Here is a 19,423-nt window from a genome sequence, read left to right as displayed (position 1 = left end):
TTGTATTTTAAAAAGTTAGAGACGTTTTTATATTTTTAATTAGTCAAGAACTCATGTATCTTAAATTAAAAAGTTAGGAATTTATTTTTTTTTAATTATTTCATTTCCAAATACTAGATTGTTTTATTTTTTTCAATGTAATTTTTTTTTATTTTTTGAAGGTACCAATAAGACCCACACATTAAAAACGTTTTTTTGGTTTTAAAGTTACACTCTTGCCATCACAATTAAATTCTCAAAGTTATCAACGTTAACATTTCAGGAATTTTTTCATTACAAAATAAAAAAAAATCTTTATTTTCAAATATAATTTTTTTACATTATACTCTTAACTATTTTTTATTCCTGTTTTTTTATTATATTTATTTTATTCTTTTATTTTATACCATATTTAAATATTTATTATACTATAAAAAATATTAATGAGCATAATAAAATAACTACTCTTTTATATTTTTTATAGTACTCATTAATATTTTTAATTGTATTTATTAATATCTTTATGTTCTAACGAATATTATTTATTTTAAAATTAATTAATACTAGTGTACCAATATATATTGACGTGTATATTTATTAAATTTGTAAATATTTACTATAAAAAATATTAACTTTTATTTGTAAAGAGTAGAATAAAATAATTATTCATTAATATTTTTTATTTTAAATCTAATTTATACTATTGTACCAATATATTGATTTTTATTAAATTTAATTTATATAAAAGTATTTAATCAATAAGCATGTTAACGAATATTGATACACTAACATTAATTAAATTTTAAAAAATAATTATTATTGTTGAATTTGGAAAATTAATGCAAGTGAAGAACAAACATTATTATGTATTTATCAAATTATTTGTTATTGAGTTTGGTTTGGTGTGCAGAAAAATAATGGTTTAATTATTTCGCAAGTCCTTATAGTTTTACCGAATTTTTAATTAAGTTCCTGTACCTTTTTTCTTTTCAATTGGGTTCCTGTACGTTAAATTTTTTCAATTAAGTCTCTGCCATAAGAATAACATTTACGATAACAGAATATTCTGTTTAAAAAACAAATATTCTCATAATTGGATTAAAATAACTAGTTAAACATACATCTATTTTTTCAAAATACCAAAAACACCCTTAACATTTTGCCCCAAAAGAAAAAAAAACCCTAGCCAGTTGCTATCTGAAGATCGTGTGCTCTCGTTTCTCCTCCGTCGGTCCGTTGTCTTCATCCATATCCATCGTCGTCCGTGGCGGACGCTTGGTGGTCGTCCGTCTGTCGCCTCCTTCTCTCTGCGCTGCTCTGCGGAGCACTGTTTGCTCGTCGCAGCCCTTACCGCGCCTTGCCGCACTGTGCCTCTCCTCAATCCGCCTGTACTCGATCTGCCAAAACAAGTGACATTAAAATTGATTACTATTATTATTATGTTCTCAAATTGCGTGAATTTGTGCTTCAATTTCAGTTTTTTCTAGTTGTTTTCAAATCCTGTCTCTCAAGCTGTGAATTTTTAAGTTGTGTGAATTTGTAATTCAGTTTCAGTTTTACTTAATTGTTTGTAACTTTTGTTTGTTTCTCAAATTGTGAATTTGTTCTTCATTTCTACTTTACTTTCAGAGTTTTTCATTTTTATCACCAATTGTTCAAATTTGGTATATATATTTATATTCCAGTTTTCTGCTTGTGTTTAAATTTGGTGGTTGGAGAGACTGCAGTGATTGGCAACAATGTCTCCATTCTGCACCATGTGACCCTCGATGGTACTGGTAAGATTGGTGGGGACAGGAACCCCAAGATTGGTGATGGTGTGCTGATTGGTGCCGGTGTCACAATTCTCGGCAATGTAAGAATTGGTGAAGGTGATAAGATTGGTGTCGAGAGCGTTGTTTTAATTGACGTGCCACTACGGACTACCGCAGTTGGGAACTCAGGGAGTTTGGTGGGTGGGAAAGAGAAGCATTCTAAGCATGACGATGTCCTCGGGGAGTCAATGGACCATGCTTCCTTCATCTCTGAATGGTCAGATTTTATTATTTGAATATGAATATGAAAGATGAATGCTTCAGAGTTCAGATGGATTTAGGAGGAAAAGAAGGAGAATTTTATGTTCTTGTAGAGTTTGTAGTATAATCAGATTATAGATGTGAATTGAGAGCTTAGTTGGCTTTGAAAATCTAAGGTTACATACTAGTTTATTGTGTGTACAAGAAGATAGACACAGTAGTTGTTATGCTAGCATGTGAGACAATGACACTTTCTATTCCTAATCATCCTGCATTTTCAGTTGGAAGAAAGATCAAAGAAGAGCCAACATCAAATATTCTACCTAGATAATCAGTATAAGTGTTCTGTTTTGAAATTGTTCGAATTGTATAAGTAAATCATGTTTGGTTTTTTAAATCATTATTGTTTAAATTTGTTGTAGTGTAGTAGATTATACTTATTATTCAAATATATAGAGATAATTTCTTCTTTTTTAGTTGATTGAGTATGTTATATCTATTTGTTTAACAAAAATTTGAACTATTGTGGGTGAAAACCGATCCATTGATTAAATGTTGTAGTTATTGAACTGTGTTGAGATTTGAGAAGTGATCCTATAAATTCCTAATATGGCTAATAAAGTTATGCCGTTATGTTCAATACTGAGATTAAAATTTTGGCTGCTACTGTCGTATGATATAAAAAGAAGCTACAAACAGATAAAAGGGATTTTTTATACAATTTGTATATAAATAAGCAAAAAAAATAACAGTAACAAAATAAAAAAGATTATATGAATAGTTTTCATTGAATATTTATAGTTTCACCGAATTTTTAATTAGGTCTCTATAATTTTTTTTTCTTTTCAATTGGGTCCCTAAGGGTATACAAGTAATTTTACAATTTACTAATATTTTTTTTACGTTTAACGTAAATAGGGACTAAATTGAAAAAAAATGTAAAGGGACCCAATTGAAAAGAAAAAAAGTATAGGGACCTAATTGAAATTTTGGTGAAACTATAAGGACCTGCAGAGTAATTGAACCAAAAATAATTAATCATCTAGGACCCATGAAACAAATAAACAAGCCGACATGAATTAAGAAAATGAAACAAGAATGTGTTGGCCCAATACAAGTCCATTTGGTGATCACATTCAGAATTCATTACACTTTAATCAAGTCACCAACACCCACATTCTAAGAAACTTGAAATCCAAGTTCAATTCACTTTAATTCTACTTAGTTTCCACCGAAAACCAAATTCTCTCTTCTCTCTCCTCTCTCCTTCTCTTCGATCACGTCACTCACTCAACAAAGAAGAAAGAAGGAAATGGAAAGCATTGAAGCTAGGTAATGGTGAAAGACAAAAAGCTTGTTTCCTAATCCAAGCAAGAAGTTGGGCTACAACTAAGAAGCCAGTCTCATTTTGGTCAGAGCACATCAAAAGATATCTTCCCTCATTTGTGCTACACCAAAGAATCAAGAAGAAAATCACAAAGTCTCAAGCACAAATCAAGCAACCATGGAGAAATCAAAGTCAAATCCAGACAGTAGAAGATCCACGGTCTAAATATAAACTTGGGGCCAAACAAAGCTCTATGGTCAAGATTGAATAAATTTGAAGAAAAAGGATGAGAGAGAAGGGGTAAGTTGCATGCAACAAATTCGGATCTCTCTCTCATCATTGACAAAGTCGCTGCAAGCTCTGATGAAGGAGAAGAAGACAATATGGGTCTTGAAGCTTGCTTCAACCTTGGAAGCTTCACTCTTCTATAATAAGGGTGAACGGCCAAGGGTCGAAGGTAAGAGAGTAAGAACAAAGCACAGAATTCAGTTCTCATAGCTACCTAAACTGGTTGAGTTCTTCTCCTTCATGGTGTTCACGTTGTATTTCTTTTTCTCAATTTTGTCTGTCTGAGTCTCATTGAAAAAGATAAACATGGTGAGATTTGTAAGAAAAAGTCAATGAGAGGTAAAAGATAGTGAGTTAAACTTGGAGAAAAAGCTATAAGATGTTTCAGATTTGTACATCTTTATGTTTTGTTTCATGATCCTGTGGGAATTTCCTTGCAAGTTGGGTTAGCACTTGGCTGTTGAAAGCTAAGTTGAGTCCTAGTCAAATTCAGATTGAGTTAGAATCTGGATTTGTCCCAGATAGGATTGGGTAGATCCTAGGAAAAAATTGGTGTTTGTAATCTTGTGAAAAAGTTAGTGAAATTCCATCATAATTGTGATGGAGACTAGATGTAGGCTACATTGCACTAGGTAGCTGAACTAGGATACATCTGGGTATCACTCCTTCTTCTCTACTCTTTTTTTGTTTCTGTTATTTAGAAGACAAAAAGAAAGTGTTTCTCAACTCAATACGAGACAAAAACAAAAATATCTCCTAAGTTCCATTGAAAAGGCAAAAGTAATATTCTGAAGAAAAGGAGGCTAAGATTCAACCCCCCTCTCTTAATCACTGATAATCATCAATTGATATCTGAGCTTGGTCTCAAAGAGATCAAGCTTTGCAGCTTGGAGGAAAGATTATGATGGCAAACAACAATGATTCCAATGTGGTGGTCTATACTTTGACAGAAGGACAATCCAACAACAGACCTCCGTTCTTCAATGGAAAGAATTACAGCTATTAGAAGGAGAGAATGAAGATCTTTGTTCAATCAGTAGATTACAACATATGGAAGATCATATTGAACGGTCCCCAAGTTCCAACCAATACAGGAGCTGATAGTGTAGTTGTTCCCAAGGCTGAGGTCGAATGGAATGATGAGGAAGATAGAGCTCAAAGCCAAAACTATCAACATGCTCAACTGTGTAATCAGTTTCAAAGAATACTAAAAAGTATCAAGATGCAAAATGGCAAAGGAAATATGGGACAAACTCCAAGTCACACACAAAGGCACTGCTCAAGTAAAACAAACCAGAATAGACATACTGTGCAAAGAGTACGAAATGTTCTCTATGAAAGAAGGAGAATCTATTGACGAAATGTTCGAAAGATTCACTGTCATCATCAATGACTTAGATGCTATGGAGATTACCCAACCTGAACCTGTGCTAGTGAGGAAAATACTGAGAAGTCTCACGAAAGAGTAGAAAACAAAAGCCATAGTCATAGATAAAAGCAGTGGCACTGTCAAATGACTTATAATGAATTTAGAGGCAAATTACTTGCTTTTGAAATCACTTATTTAAAAAATAACACAAAAAAAATTACTCTCAAATCATTCAATAAGTCTCAGGATAATGAATTCAGCGATAATTTATCTTAAATCTTACATCTTAAATCTTAATCTTGAACCTTAAACACACCTAAATAATTTTTTGTTTATGGCAAAAGTAGTAATATATTCATTTATTGTGGAAATGAATACAAAAACTCCATTGTGGACAACCAATACAATAAATAATGGAAATACCCAATGATAAGAAAATAGTTATTCAATTAAAGATATTTAATTGATTATTTTCAAATACAGCTATTCCAATTGAGATACTAATATAAAGTTTGTGATACACACATACATACATATCTTATGTAATGATGATTCTTTTCTATATTGACAATGACTGCATATGTATTCATTTAAAGAATGAATTATCCATATACAAGATTATTTGAAAAAAGATAATAGAATTCATTAGAAGTTTATTTAATGAATTCTGTTAGGGAGACAATGAAAAATCTTGATAATGTGTATAATGGACTTTAAATTTGGTCCAATACAAGAAAAAAAAGAAATCTAAACATTTATTTCAAAAAACTAAGGGATATGTACGATTTTGGTCCCTAACGTAGAGGTCGAAAATTTGTTTCGTCCTCGGCCTTTTTTTCGCTACAAAATGGTCCCCAAGATTTCAGTTTGTTTTAAAATTGTCCTTTTTACTAATTTTATTTTTTTTATTACCAAATTACCCCCTCATTAAAAAAATTTTAAAATAAAATAAATATAAAATAAAAAAAGAAAGAAAGGGGGATACAGAGAAGCGGGGTGGGTGGGGAGAGAAAGAAAGAAAGGGGGCGAGAAAAGGGGGAGGGTGGAGGGGGCAGAGAAGAGGGATGCCACGCCGCCGCACCGCCGCCCGCCGCCCGCTTCTTCTTCCCGCCGCCGCACCGCCGCCCGTCGCCCGCTGCTTCTTCTTCTTCTTCGATGCCATGCCGCCGCACCGCTGCCTGCCGCCCGCTGCTTCTTCTTCTTCTTCCCGCCGCCGCACCGCCGCCCTTCTTTATTTTTTTATTACAAATTACCCCTCATTAAAAAAATTTTAAAATAAAATAAATATAAAATAAAAAAAAGAAAGAAATGGGGATACAGAGAAGCGGGGTGGGTGGGGAGAGAAAGAAAGAAAGGGGGGCCGAGAAAGGGGGGAGGGTGGAGGGGGGAGAGAAGAGGGACGCCATGCCGCCGCACCGCCGCCCGCCGCCCGCTGCTTTTTCTTCTTCTTCTTCCCGCTGCCTCACCGCCGGCGAGCCTCCCCTGCTTCACCGCCACCAGCGAGCCTCCCTGCTTCCCCTCCCTCAATCCCTGTCACAGAAGGAATCAGAGCTCACCGCCGCCCGTTACCCTCCCTCCAGCCCCTTCCTGTCATGCCCAGACCACCGGCGCTCCACCACTGCCTTCCCTGTCCCCTCTTTTCTGTTTTCTATTTTCATAATCCAGTTATCATTTTGCTTTCAATTTCTGTTTTTGGTTAGTGTTAGATGCTTGATTTGATTCTGGATTAGTTTAGCTGGATTTTAATTTTCTGTTAGTTGATTTTAGGGTATTGAATTGCTGAAAATTGCTGCTGAATTGTTGTTGTTATTGAGCTTCTGTTATTGAATTGCTGAAAATTACTTCTGCTGTTCTTCAGCTTCTACTTGATGTTCTGTTTTTGGTTGATGGTTCTTTTGATTTTCAATTTTGTTGATGGTTCTGATGATGATGATGATGATGATGATGACCATGATGATAATTGTTGTTGTTGTTCTGCTGATCATTGTTGCCTTTTTTTTATGCGTTTGTGCATCTGCTTCTGCTTCCGTTAATGTTGAGGAAGAAGAGGGGTGTTGAAGAAGAAGATGGGAGGGGAGGGTATTTTCGTCCGAAGGACGATTTTAAAACAAACTGAAACCTTAGGGACCATTTTGTAGCAAAAAAAAGGCCGGGGACGAAATAAATTTCCAGCCTCTACGTTGGGGACCAAAATCGTACTTATCCTAAAAATTAACCATCTCAAGTCTCAACCCTAATTTACCAAAAAAAATTACTAAAACACCCACTTCGTTCCCCTCCAACCGTCAGCTATCCTACTCTCATCAATCATCCCACCTCTCCGGCGTTAGAAGCTCTCTCACCGGCCATCAAACAACCATCCATGTAGTTATTAAAATAATCATATGACTATCTAGTGAAATGACTATCCAGCATTTGTTAATTGTATATAGTTAAATCGAGTCGAATAAAATAATCATCCAATTAAGAATTAAAATAACCATCTGCATACACAGTAAATTGACCATCCAACATATTTGATATTTTTTGGAATTAAAATGTCAAAATTATTGTTGGGATGGTAGAAACTTGAGAAGAAGTGAAGTGAAGTCAAGGCATGAAACAACTAAGGAAAAGAAGTAGAAAAGAAAAAAAAAGAATAGTGAATAGTTTCTTTTTTTTTTTTTTGAACTTGGGTTAAAAATTTGAAGATGAGTTAGTTAATTGACCATGGAAGATGAAGTTTTAAGCTTACTCTTGGTATAATTTTTAACACTTGACACTTTGTAGATATACTACCAATAATGATTTGGATTCTACGTTGGCTTTCCTTATTTGGAAATCATGGGTGCGGCTGCAGATGGATCTGCGAAGGGGGCCGCACGACCGCACGTTGAATCACAGTGAACTCTCTGGCTGATGAAAACGAATCCCTGGCTGCGGGAGGGGGCCGCACGGCCGCATGTTGGGAAGCTGCCCAAATGACACACAGTGCGCGACTCGTAAGTGTGCGACTTGTATGTTCGCAGGGCGTAGTACGGCGTTGATCGGTCCTCTGGATGGCGACGGTTAATGTTGCTGGCAGAGCTTTCACTGGTGAGAAGGGAAAAGACTGTAGGAGAAGAAGGTACCTGAAGAAGTCACGTCACATGCGGAAAGGAGGGTTTGGAGTATATGTAACTATCGCGGTTGCAAATCCTTATTTTTCTTAATTTAAAATTAAAAATTATTAAAAATTAATTAACTTAATTATCATTTGAATCAAATTTCTTTTTTATCTCTATTATACACATTGTACACTAATATCATTATCTTTTCATACTTTTTCTTAATTTATAAAAAGAATCAACTTGGCAATGAAAAAGAAAATCAAATAAGAATTTTATTTGTAGAATGAATCAATAGGAGATGTAATTGAGATATATTCAGAATTATTAATTGATGAAATAGAAACTTGAATAAATAAGGTTAAACAAAAAGCATAATGGCTTGACCCATTTGTTTCGTGTAACACCCTACCACACAGAGCCTTACATCTAGGATGTAACACAGAGGCAGCAAGGCGCTACGACCTCTAAAATAAAATATATAATATTATATAACAAATGATAAAATATACTAGGAGTCTTGGAAAATGGGTAAACAAATTTCGAAAAATAAAAAGGGCATCGCTCGAGGAAATGAATTATTGGCGTGCTAAGAAAGCTAAAGGTTCAAGATAAGAGTAGACGAAAGAGTAACAAGAGTACCAAGAATACAGTGAAATTAGCTCCTGACTCAACCTGCGAAGCCAAGGTTGGCCGGAGAATATATCCCAAAATACCCAAAAATACAGAAACAAAATCCTAACTCTCCTATAACCTCTAAGAGGAACAAAATAGACAACTTTCTTGGAGAGCAAGCTAAGTACATATATACATATATAAATAAACAGAAAACCCAAAATATCCCAGACTACTCCGCTTCAAAAAATCCAGACGCCTAGCGAGGAGCCTCTCGACCTGCATCTGAAAACAACAACACAGTATGGGATGAGAACCGGAGGTTCTTAGCATGGTAAAGATGCCACACATATAATAAATAAGGTCCTGGGAATGCCAGAGGCAATCCTAGAACTCCGTTATCACAATTACAGAACTTAATTTCTAAGTAAAAGCCATAAATAAGGGTAGGTGTTCTAAGTACACTATAATCACTTACCTTAAACCTAACACCTAACACTCAACCAATTCACCATTCCTCCGTCCCTCCGTCTTCCATAAATTCACCAGAGACAAGCAACCAAAGAAATTCACGCACAAGTAATAAGCAGATAGTGCAAAAAGCAAGAATAGCAGGTAACAGGACATATATGTTCAATTAGGCAATCCCAAATAACGCATAGCAATCACACAAACAAATGCACATGATGCATGCCTGTCCTATGGCTGATGAGGCTCATCTGTCGGTTATCCAGCCAACCCGACAAGTCCGAAAACCTTAGACTGTCCCCCGTCGCGCATCCCCATGAGTCTATGCATAGATTTCACATTCATATAACATTCAAATCACTCACTGGGGGCTATCCATACCCGGAAATTTATACGTGCCCGGTCACCCTTACGACGTAGGGTCAATAGAGTATCGAGATTCAACCTGGAACACGTGGTGGTGAGCCACGGTTCTGTTACCCAGGGAAACTCGTATCTCAGATATCATTCATAAGCCATTTCATATTTATAATCATTATATAACCATTCATCAAAACCATGGCATATTAACTTCATTCATTAACCACTTCCCTTTTCACACTTTTCATCATATTTACCTCTTTCTTCACTTCCAAGTTAACTTAAATTCCTAACTTCTGCTATCTACCAAACTTATTAGTAGGATCTAAGATTAACAAGACAAAAATAGGAGGTTTAGGGTCCATAATCATGTTTAAAATAGAAAAACATAAGTGCTGGAAAATAGGGCGTGTGCGTATGCACACACCTGTGCGTGCGCACAGCTCAACAAGAAAGCAGTGTTTGCGTACGCACGAATACGTGCGCGCGCACACATCCCTTAGTGTGCCTGTGCCTCAGCTGTGCTAGCGCCACCAACAGAAGGCTCATCCTAGCGTGTGCGTGCGCAGAGAAGTGTGCGTACGCATACTTTATGAAAAATGCTAGGTGTGCGTGCGCACAGAGGCGTGCGTACACACAAGTTGAATTTTGCCTTTTTTGGGTGCGTGCGCACATACCTGTGCGTGGGCATACACCAGAAAACCTGGTTCTGCTGCAAGTTACAAAAATTCAGTTTTTTGCACCAATTTTTCGTCGTCCATAACTTCCTCTACAAAATTTAGTTTTCCACAAACTTTATATCGATTTCAAGCCTGTTAAACCCTCGTTAATTTAAAACAAATCTCATCTTTATTCAAAATTTGTAGAGCAAGATATGGACTGCTAAAGTTTGTCAAAATTCACATTTTACCAAAAATACCCCAAACCTTATTTTTGCCAAACTAACATTTCCTACCCATAAAATCTGCCTTTTATTAACATATCAATCCTTCACTAATAATCTCAAACACACATGTTCAATAGTAACAACTCTTGCTCATACCTCCCAATACTAGCTCAATCACAAGAATACATACTCTTTACTTCAACAACTCACAAACACACATCAATATATATCACTTATATAAACAACCTTTCATTATTATATATCAATACTTCACATTTGTTATCCTTCCAACACATAAATCAACCCTTTATTACTCATTCAATTCCAATACAAGTTCAACCATAACTTTATCCAACAACTTCACAAGGCTAATCATTTAATGCACATAATCAATTCAACTTATCATATGGTTCTTCTAGCCTAAGTTTTCACAACACCTTAAATGTTAAACGCGCGAAACCTAAACCATACCTTGGCCGATCACTTTATTCAATCCAAGGCAGCCTCACAAGCTAGAATACAGCCCCCAACGCTCAACGAAACCAGCCACAAACCAAGCTTCAATCACCACTAAGCCTCCAAATGTTCACTTTTCAATTCCAAAGCATGTATATGGACTTAATTCACACCTAATACACATATATACTCCAAATTCAGATTTTACCTAATGAAATTAAAATTGAGTTAAGGTTTAGGGCATTCTTACCTCACCCATACGTGTAGCAACTCAAACCCAACAACTCCCGCAAGCTAGATCGAACCTAGAACACCAAATTGGGAAGAATCTCACCATAGGATTTCAAATCCAAGAATAGAAAGGGAATAGAGATTATGGAACGAAAATATAATTTACCGATGAAATTGATCCGATAGAAATGTAGAGCTCGACGCGGTGATCGCGTGGCCACAAACGGTGCGACGATCAGAGTTCGGAGCAAGAAGTTATGGTGGATTGAATTTTTGACCAAGGGTTTGGAAGTATGAATTGTTCTTCCTTTTCCCCAAATTCTATAACGTGAAATGAAAATGAGAAAGGAAGGGAAGCTGTGTCCCTTAAAAGCTATTGGGCTGAATTGGGCCTTGGGCCCGTTTTGGGCCCGGTTCGTCCAGTTTGGCCCAATCTTGGGCCAAATTCTTTGAAATTGGTATCAAAATTCTCGTTTTGACGAACTCTATCCTATTTTGATATTAGTTTTTCATTTTTAATTTTCCTAATTAAAATTCAATTTATTGACTAATTATTTACTAATTTTACGGGGTTTACATTCTACCCACCTAATTAGGAATTTTGCCCTCAAAATTCATATTCAGATATCTGAAAAGAGGTGTGGGTAGTCCTTCGGCATATTCAGGGTTTCTTGAAGCTGACCATGTTACTCGCAACGTCCATCTTCTTTCTTTTAAACTGGCTTCGGTGGTAAGACATGAATTTGTTCTAGAAGTGTGTTTCAGAAGTTACGAAGTGTGGAGTGTACGTTGAATAAGTTCGAAAGGTACGGAAGAAAAACTATTTGGTGTGCCACTGATCATCAATATTCTCCCAAAATTGAAATAGACCAACTTAGCGGGGTTCAACTTCTTAGTTCTTGATTGCTCATCCGATTCTAGCTCGTTGAAGTAATATTCAGAAATAGGTATCTTCTACCTTCCAACTTGAGAAGTCTTCTTCTTCGATCTGCCTACCTCCTTTGTCGGCTTCCATAATGAGAATCTTAACTCAAATTTGTGTAACTTTTTCTTTGTTGTCTCGGCTATCAAACTCAAGAATTAAGACGTTCGTTGTTCCAATTTCCAATTAATTCAGAGGTGTTTAGCGTATTGTGGAGTCTCACCTTCTCCTTGATGTATAGTCTCGTTGATATCCCCAATAAGTAGTTTGCTCCGATAAGCAAAGTGGACTTGGTCACTTGGCCCACGATTCCCTAACAGTATCACCTTTTGTCCTAGTCCTCAGCAACCTACTATGAAATCGATGGCTATTCTCTTTTACCTTTAATGTAGAACCTTTAATGGTTGTAGCCCTTTGCACGACTTCTGGTGGTCTCTCTTTTCTTTCTCATGCGTCGAACATGTAATTCACATAGATTGTCACTTCGTTCTTCACTTCTGGCGGTTCAAAATATCTTCTTGGATTCGCGATATATTTTTAGAAATCTCAAGGTAACTTCGAAAATCCTTTCTGGTAAGCTTCGGACAACAGTTTCTCGTTGCAACTCCCGATCTCGACACAACCCTTTCATGGTATCTTCTTGATTCAACCGGCTTCAGCACTCTTAGTAGCTCCTTATCACCGTTATTGCACTTCTTAAGTCCTTGATTCTACGATCTCTATTTCGGCATTAGGCATATAAATCTCTTCTTAGTTTTCCTTTTGTTTACCAGACTTCGACATCCTCGGTAGATCTTTATTGTCTTCTTACGCTTTCTGCATTTCGTCTTTGCTACGTTTTAAGACCGCAATAGATTTAGTTTGACTCCTTTAGCTATACCCTTGATATCCAATTTAAAGTTCCAACTTACCTAGCCTTCCTTCCTCCGAAATTTATATCCAAGCATTTTTCCAGAAACTTCTTACTCAGGGCGTCCGTTACCATTTCAAGATGTTGTATTTACACGTATCCTAAACCCCTCTGATAATGTATCGCACTAATTTCGAGTTGTTAAATAAGTTCAAGCATCCTGATTACTGGATTTGGGGTTAATCTTTCTCTTGGAGTTCGAAAGATCTCTTCATATTCGGGTATCCATGTAACCGGTGTATTTCTAGCGCGTTAAGCTAATCATAGGCTTTGTTGTCGGCAAGAATTTAAAGCTCCAAAACTCTTTTTGACGGTGCACGCTTACATGCTTTACCTTTCGTGCCCAAAAGTCTTGCTCTTAAGGAATCAACATCTCAGCAGTTGCAGCTATAGTTTATACGTAATACTAATATGGACTCAAGTTAATTTTCAAAAGGACATTAAGCTCAAAAAATGAATGAGCATTTCAAACAGTGTTCGTAGTAAGTCAAAAAGAAAATCTTGTATATGGTTAACTAGGATTATACCGAAATGATGAAATGCACAAGGAAAGGAACCTAGATGCATCTCAAGAAAAGAGTTCAAATTAAAGACCTCTGGTAGAAAAAACAGAGCGTACAAAGTCAAAGAAGTCTCAGCTGATTCTGAAGAACATGGTTTGCGAATAAGGCAACTCTAGTCATAGCGAGCATACAAGATTCAATGATTACGCGTTTATACCAAGACAAGCTCAGAGTCATCCTGAAGAAACAAAATTCATGCGCATAAGGAGTAAAGTTAGAAAGGTAGTCAAGCCATTTAGGAAGAACTCCGGATAGAATGTCAATGTAGATTTCAAAAGAAGGATTAGATTGAGTCGCGAAGGTTCGTTAGTACACTCTCTCTGCATAAGGCTACCTGCCGTTCTCTTTCTTCTTCTCCGGCATAACCGGCGCTTCCCACAAAGAAATAGTTAGTTAGATGATTTCCTCTTCTAGTACTCCCTTCCACTCTATCCTAAATTCTACCGATTATAATAATGTTTTTGCTTGTGGTGCGATTGAAGTCAATCCGGCTTCCGGTACTAAGCCTATCGCAAACTCGCTTTCTCTCTGAAATGGAAGTTCTGACACACCTTTAAGAATTGCCTTAGAAACTCTCTCATATAGGGATTTGGTTTTATCTTCACTTGCCTCTTAACAATTAACAGCTAAAGGTTGTGTTCTCTCTATTCCTCTTCCTCAAAGTTTCACCGTCACTGGATTCCAAACAATCACTCCGCGTAACCCTCAACACTCCTGATTCCTTAGATATGGTCTGACCTGCTTCCACTATGTCACTTAATCCTTAACCTTCAAAAGCCTAACCACTCCTCTAAGTTAGCTAAGTGTCACTCCGTTTCAACAACCAATAGTTTTTGACTATTCATCGACTTGGATCTCATGATTACTGAAACTTGTCATGCGTTACGAACGAATATTACATATCAATGGTATGCAAGGAAGTTAAAAATTCAACTGCTGGTTCATAATTACCTTGGGTCTGAAAATCGGATTCAGTTGCATTTCGGCATTCTCTTTGAACAATTCCAAGACATATGCCCTGGTCTCCCGCACTTGTAACATACGCCTAATCCGGCTCTGCACAGTCTGCTTGGATGGTGCTTCTTGCATCTTGAGCACCTTAAGTCATCCGGTTGAGCACTAGTTTGCCCTTTTAAATTCGGATCCGAACGGTTATCGTTCCTTCGGTCATTGTTCCGGCGCTGGGAATGTGAAGCGACAAGGCGTTTCTTTTTGAAATTTTGGCTCTTAGGTGTAATAGGTCCCTTTTTCTTTGTGAAGGGTTCCCGTCGATTCCTTGCTACCTCAGTCCTCCTTGAGCTTTCTCCCGTTTCCTGACCCGTGTTAACTTGCTCCGGATAACCCACTGGGACCCCTGTATTCAGAACATTATGTCCACCTTCATATTCATTATCACCATCATTGCCAGTTCCAGCTTGTGGTTCCATCCCATCCATCACTCGGATGGTCGCAGCAGCAACAACTCCAATGGCAGCAACAACACTCGTTATTGTGGTCATGATATCGGTCAAACTACCTACCGGTATGGCCACCTCATTAGTTCTCCGTCCTCGACCTCGATTATGCTCACGACCGCGCCCACGAGACGCCATTTGGTTCCTGTTCACACCAAACAAGTGATATCAAGGTGATCAGTCTCAATATCGCGATTCTAGTATTTCACAATTCCAAATGCATGCTCATGAGCATTCATGCCAATTATATCAGTTAGATACCCTAAATAGCATGTATAGACACCTAGAGTATGCCCAGAAGCATAGTCAGAAACAAAATGCCCAAAAATACAGAAACAAAATCTTAACTCTCCTATAACCTCTAAGAGGAACAAAATAGACAACTTTCTTGGAGAGCAAGCTAAGTACATATATACATATATAAATAAATAGAAAACCCAAAATATCCCAGACTACTCCGCTTCAGGAAATCCAGACGCCTAGCGAGGAGCCTCTCGACCTGCATCTGAAAACAACAACAGAGTATGGGAGGAGAACCGGAGGTTCTTAGCATGGTAAAGGTGCCACGCGTATAATAAATAAGGTCCTGGGAAGGCCAGAGGCAATCCTAGAACTCCGTTATCACAATTACAGAACTTAATTTCTAAGTAAAAACCATAAATAAGGGTAGGTGTTCTAAGTACACAATAATCACTTACCTTAAACCTAACACCTAACACTCAACCAATTCACCATTCCTCCGTCCCTCCGTCTTCTATAAATTCAGCAGAGACAAGCAACCAAACAAATTCACGCACAAGTAATAAGTAGATAGTGAAAATAGCAAGAATAGCAGGTAACAGGACATATATGTTCAATTAGGCAATCCCAAATAACGCATAGCAATCACACAAACAAATGCACATGATGCATGCCTGTCCTATGGCTGATGAGGCTCATCTGTCGGTTATCCAGCCAACTCGACAAGTCCGAAAACCTTAGACTGTCCCCCGTTGCGCATTCCCATGAGTCTATGCATAGATTTCACATTCATATAACATTCAAATCACTCACTGGGGGCTATCCATACCCGAAAATTTATACGTGCCCGGTCACCCTTACGACGTAAGGTCAATAGAGTATCGAGATTCAACCTAGAACACGTGGTGGCGAGCCACGGTTCTGTTACCCAAAAAAACTCGTATCTCAGATATCATTCATAAGCCATTTCATATTTATAATCATTATATAACCATTCATCAAAACCATGGCATATTAACTTCATTCATTAACCACTTCCCTTTTCACACTTTTCATCATATTTACCTCTTTCTTCACTTCCAAGTTACCTTAAATTCCTAACTTCTGCTATCTACCAAACTTACTAGTAGGATCTAAGATTAACAAGACAAAAATAGGAGGTTTAGGGTTCATAATCATGTTTAAAACAGAAAAACATAAGTGCTAGAAAACAGGGCGTGTGCGTATACACACACCTGTGCGTGCGCACAGCTCAACAAGAAAGCAGTATATGTGCATACGCACAAATACGTGCGCGTGCACACATCCCTTAGTGTGCCTACGCCTCAGCTGTGCTAGCGCCACCAACAGAAGGCTCATCCTAGCGTGTGCGTGCGCACAAAAGTGTGCGTACGCACACTTTATGAAAAATGCTAGGTGTGCGTATGCACAAGTTGAATTTTGCCTTTGTTGGGTGCATGCGCACATACCTGTGCGTGGGCATACACCAGAAAACCTGGTTCTGCTGCAAGTTACAAAAATTCAGTTTTTCGCACCAATTTTCCGTCGTCCATAACTTCCTCTACAAAATTTAGTTTTCCACAAACTTTATATCGATTTCAAGCCTGTTAAACCCTCGTTAATTTAAAACAAACCTCATCTTTATTCAAAATTTATAGAGCAAGATATGGACTGCCAAAGTTTGTCAAAATTCACATTTTTCCAAAAATACCCCAAACCTTATTTTTGCCAAACTCACATTTCCTACCCATAAAATCTGCTTTTTTTAACATATCAATCCTTCACTAATAATCTCAAACACACATGTTCAACAATAACAACTCTTGCTCGTACCTCCCAATACTAGCTCAATCACAAGAATACATACTCTTTACTTCAACAACTCACAAACACACATCAATATATATCACTTATATAAACAACCTTTCATTATTATATATCAATACTTCACATTTGTTATCCTTCCAACACATAAATCAACCCTTTATTACTCATTCAATTCCAATACAAGTTCAACCATAACTTTATCCAACAACTTCACAAGGCTAATCATTTAATGCACATAATCAATTCAACTTATCCTATGGTTCTTCTAGCCTAAGTTTTCACAACACCTTAAATGTTAAACGCGCGAAACATAAACCATACCTTGGCCGATCACTTTATTCAATCCAGGGCAGCCTCACAAGCTAGAATACAGCCCCCAACGCTCAACGAAACCAGCCACAAACCAAGCTTCAATCACAGCCTCCAAATGTTCACTTTTCAATTCCAAAGCATGTATATAAACTTAATTCACACCTAATACACATATATACTCCAAATTCAGATTTTACCTAATGAAATTAAAATTGAGTTAAGGTTTAAGACATTCTTACCTCACCCATACGCGTAGCAACGCAAACCCAACAACCCCCGCAAGCTAGATCGAACCTAGAATACCAAATTGGGTTAGAGTTTCAAATCCAAGAATAGAAAGGGAATAGAGATTCTGGAATGAAAATAAAATTTACTGGTGAAATTGATCCGATAAAAATGTAGAACTCGACGCCATGATCGCGTGGCCGCAAACGGTGCGACGATCGGAGCTCGGAGCAAGAAGTTATGATGGATTGAATTTTTGACCAAGGGTTTGGAAGTATGAATTGTTCTTCCCCTTCCCCAAATTCTGTAACGTGAAATGGAAATGAGAAAGGGAAGCTGTGTCCCTTAAAAGCTATTGGGCTGAATTGGGCTTTAGGCCCATTTTGGGCTCGGTTCGTCCGGTTCGACCCGTTCAACTCAATTTTGGGCCAAATTTTTTGAAATTGGTATCAAAATTCTCGTTTTGACGAACTTTATCCTATTTTGATATTAGTTTTGCATTTTTAATTTTTCTAATTAAAATTCAATTTATTGACTAATTATTTACTAATTTTACGGAGTTTACATTTCGAATATTCAATTTGATTTCCTATTTTATATTTAAGGATAGAATCAATCATATATATAAATGAAAATGTAGTCAATTAAATATTTTATTTATCAACAAACCAATTAAAGAATTTAGTCAAGATATTATGAGAATCAAATCACTATTATAGATTTACACTTATCTCTTTTTAATAATTATTCTTTAATAGTAGCATAGCTTGCAAAGCTTCTCATTGCTATATATATATATATATTCCTTTGAAGAATTTTCTTGATTATTGTTGTGAGAGAGAACAAAATTTCTTCATAAAAACATGAATAAAGCTATAGCATTAGTTGCTTCTTCATTCTTGATTTTGTTGTTGGCTTCTCCAACTGTTTTTGCAACAGATTACACTGTTGGAGATGCCTCCGGATGGACCCTTGAAGTTGATTACACCAAATGGGCTACAGGGAAAGAATTCAAAGTTGGTGATACTCTAAGTGAGTCTCCTTTCTTCTACATTTTATACTTCTTTAATTTTATTTTAGGATTTGTTTGGATAAATTTTTACGATAAGGTTATTTTTTTCAAGTGATTTTTTAAAAGATTTTTTTTAAAAAATAAAAATAATTTTATAATTAGATATCTAATATAAAAATATATTTTTATCTAATAATTATATTTAAATACAATAATATAAAAATATTTTTTATTTATTTATTATGTTAAGAACATTTTTTTAAGTAAAAAAATCTTTAAAAAATGTAAATTATAACTTTAAAAAAAATCTAATGTTTTTACCTTTATTATTAAATTTTTGTCAAACACACCAAAAAATAAAATATATTATTTTTATTAAAAAATATTTTCTAACAATTGAATGACATCCAATCAAGTTTGCATTATGATTCTTATTTTGATAGCCAAATTTTCATTTTTCACTGTTAGGTTAAGTTTAACGTCTGTAAATTAAATGTTCCAAAAAATGTTTGCTTAACTTTATTTTTCTCTTGCAAACAGATAATTAGAGAACTATAATTTTTAAAAGGCAAAAATATTATGTATAAATGCGCTTGTAATATTTAACAAAAATATTTCATATACACGTGTATTATTCATATATTCTATAAATTTTTGGTGTATATATATATTTATTAGGATTGTCCAAATAGTTTAGAGCAGTAGAATTAGCCCATTTATCCATTTAAATAAGTATATTTTTGTTTTTAAAATTAGACTAATTTAAAATTATTAGAACTAAACAAATTAAATCTGATTAGCACAAAAAAATAACAAGTTAAACGGATTAGACTACAGATTAAATAGACAATCCGTTTAAATCTTTTTTGTATTTAAAA

At 36.1% G+C, this 19,423-nt stretch overlaps 1 protein-coding gene across 1 annotated transcript; it reads right to left on the bottom strand.

Annotated features, from left to right (window-relative positions):
• Positions 1-14,076: 14,076 nt before the first annotated feature.
• Positions 14,077-17,853, bottom strand: LOC112776961 (uncharacterized). Its single transcript, XM_072227413.1, has 4 exons — positions 17,683-17,853; positions 17,548-17,602; positions 17,318-17,470; positions 14,077-15,074 (listed from the first exon to the last, which is right to left on the bottom strand). Exon 4 carries the CDS (start codon positions 15,065-15,067, stop codon positions 14,447-14,449), a length of 621 nt encoding a protein of 206 aa, XP_072083514.1. The 5' UTR covers positions 15,068-15,074; positions 17,318-17,470; positions 17,548-17,602; positions 17,683-17,853; the 3' UTR covers positions 14,077-14,446.
• Between the last annotated feature and the right edge of the window lie 1,570 nt (positions 17,854-19,423).

This window comes from Arachis hypogaea, chromosome 19 (genome assembly GCF_003086295.3).
Source record: "Arachis hypogaea cultivar Tifrunner chromosome 19, arahy.Tifrunner.gnm2.J5K5, whole genome shotgun sequence".
Classification (NCBI taxonomy): Eukaryota; Viridiplantae; Streptophyta; class Magnoliopsida; order Fabales; family Fabaceae; genus Arachis; species Arachis hypogaea.
This window is presented reverse-complemented; position numbering and strand designations above follow the sequence as displayed.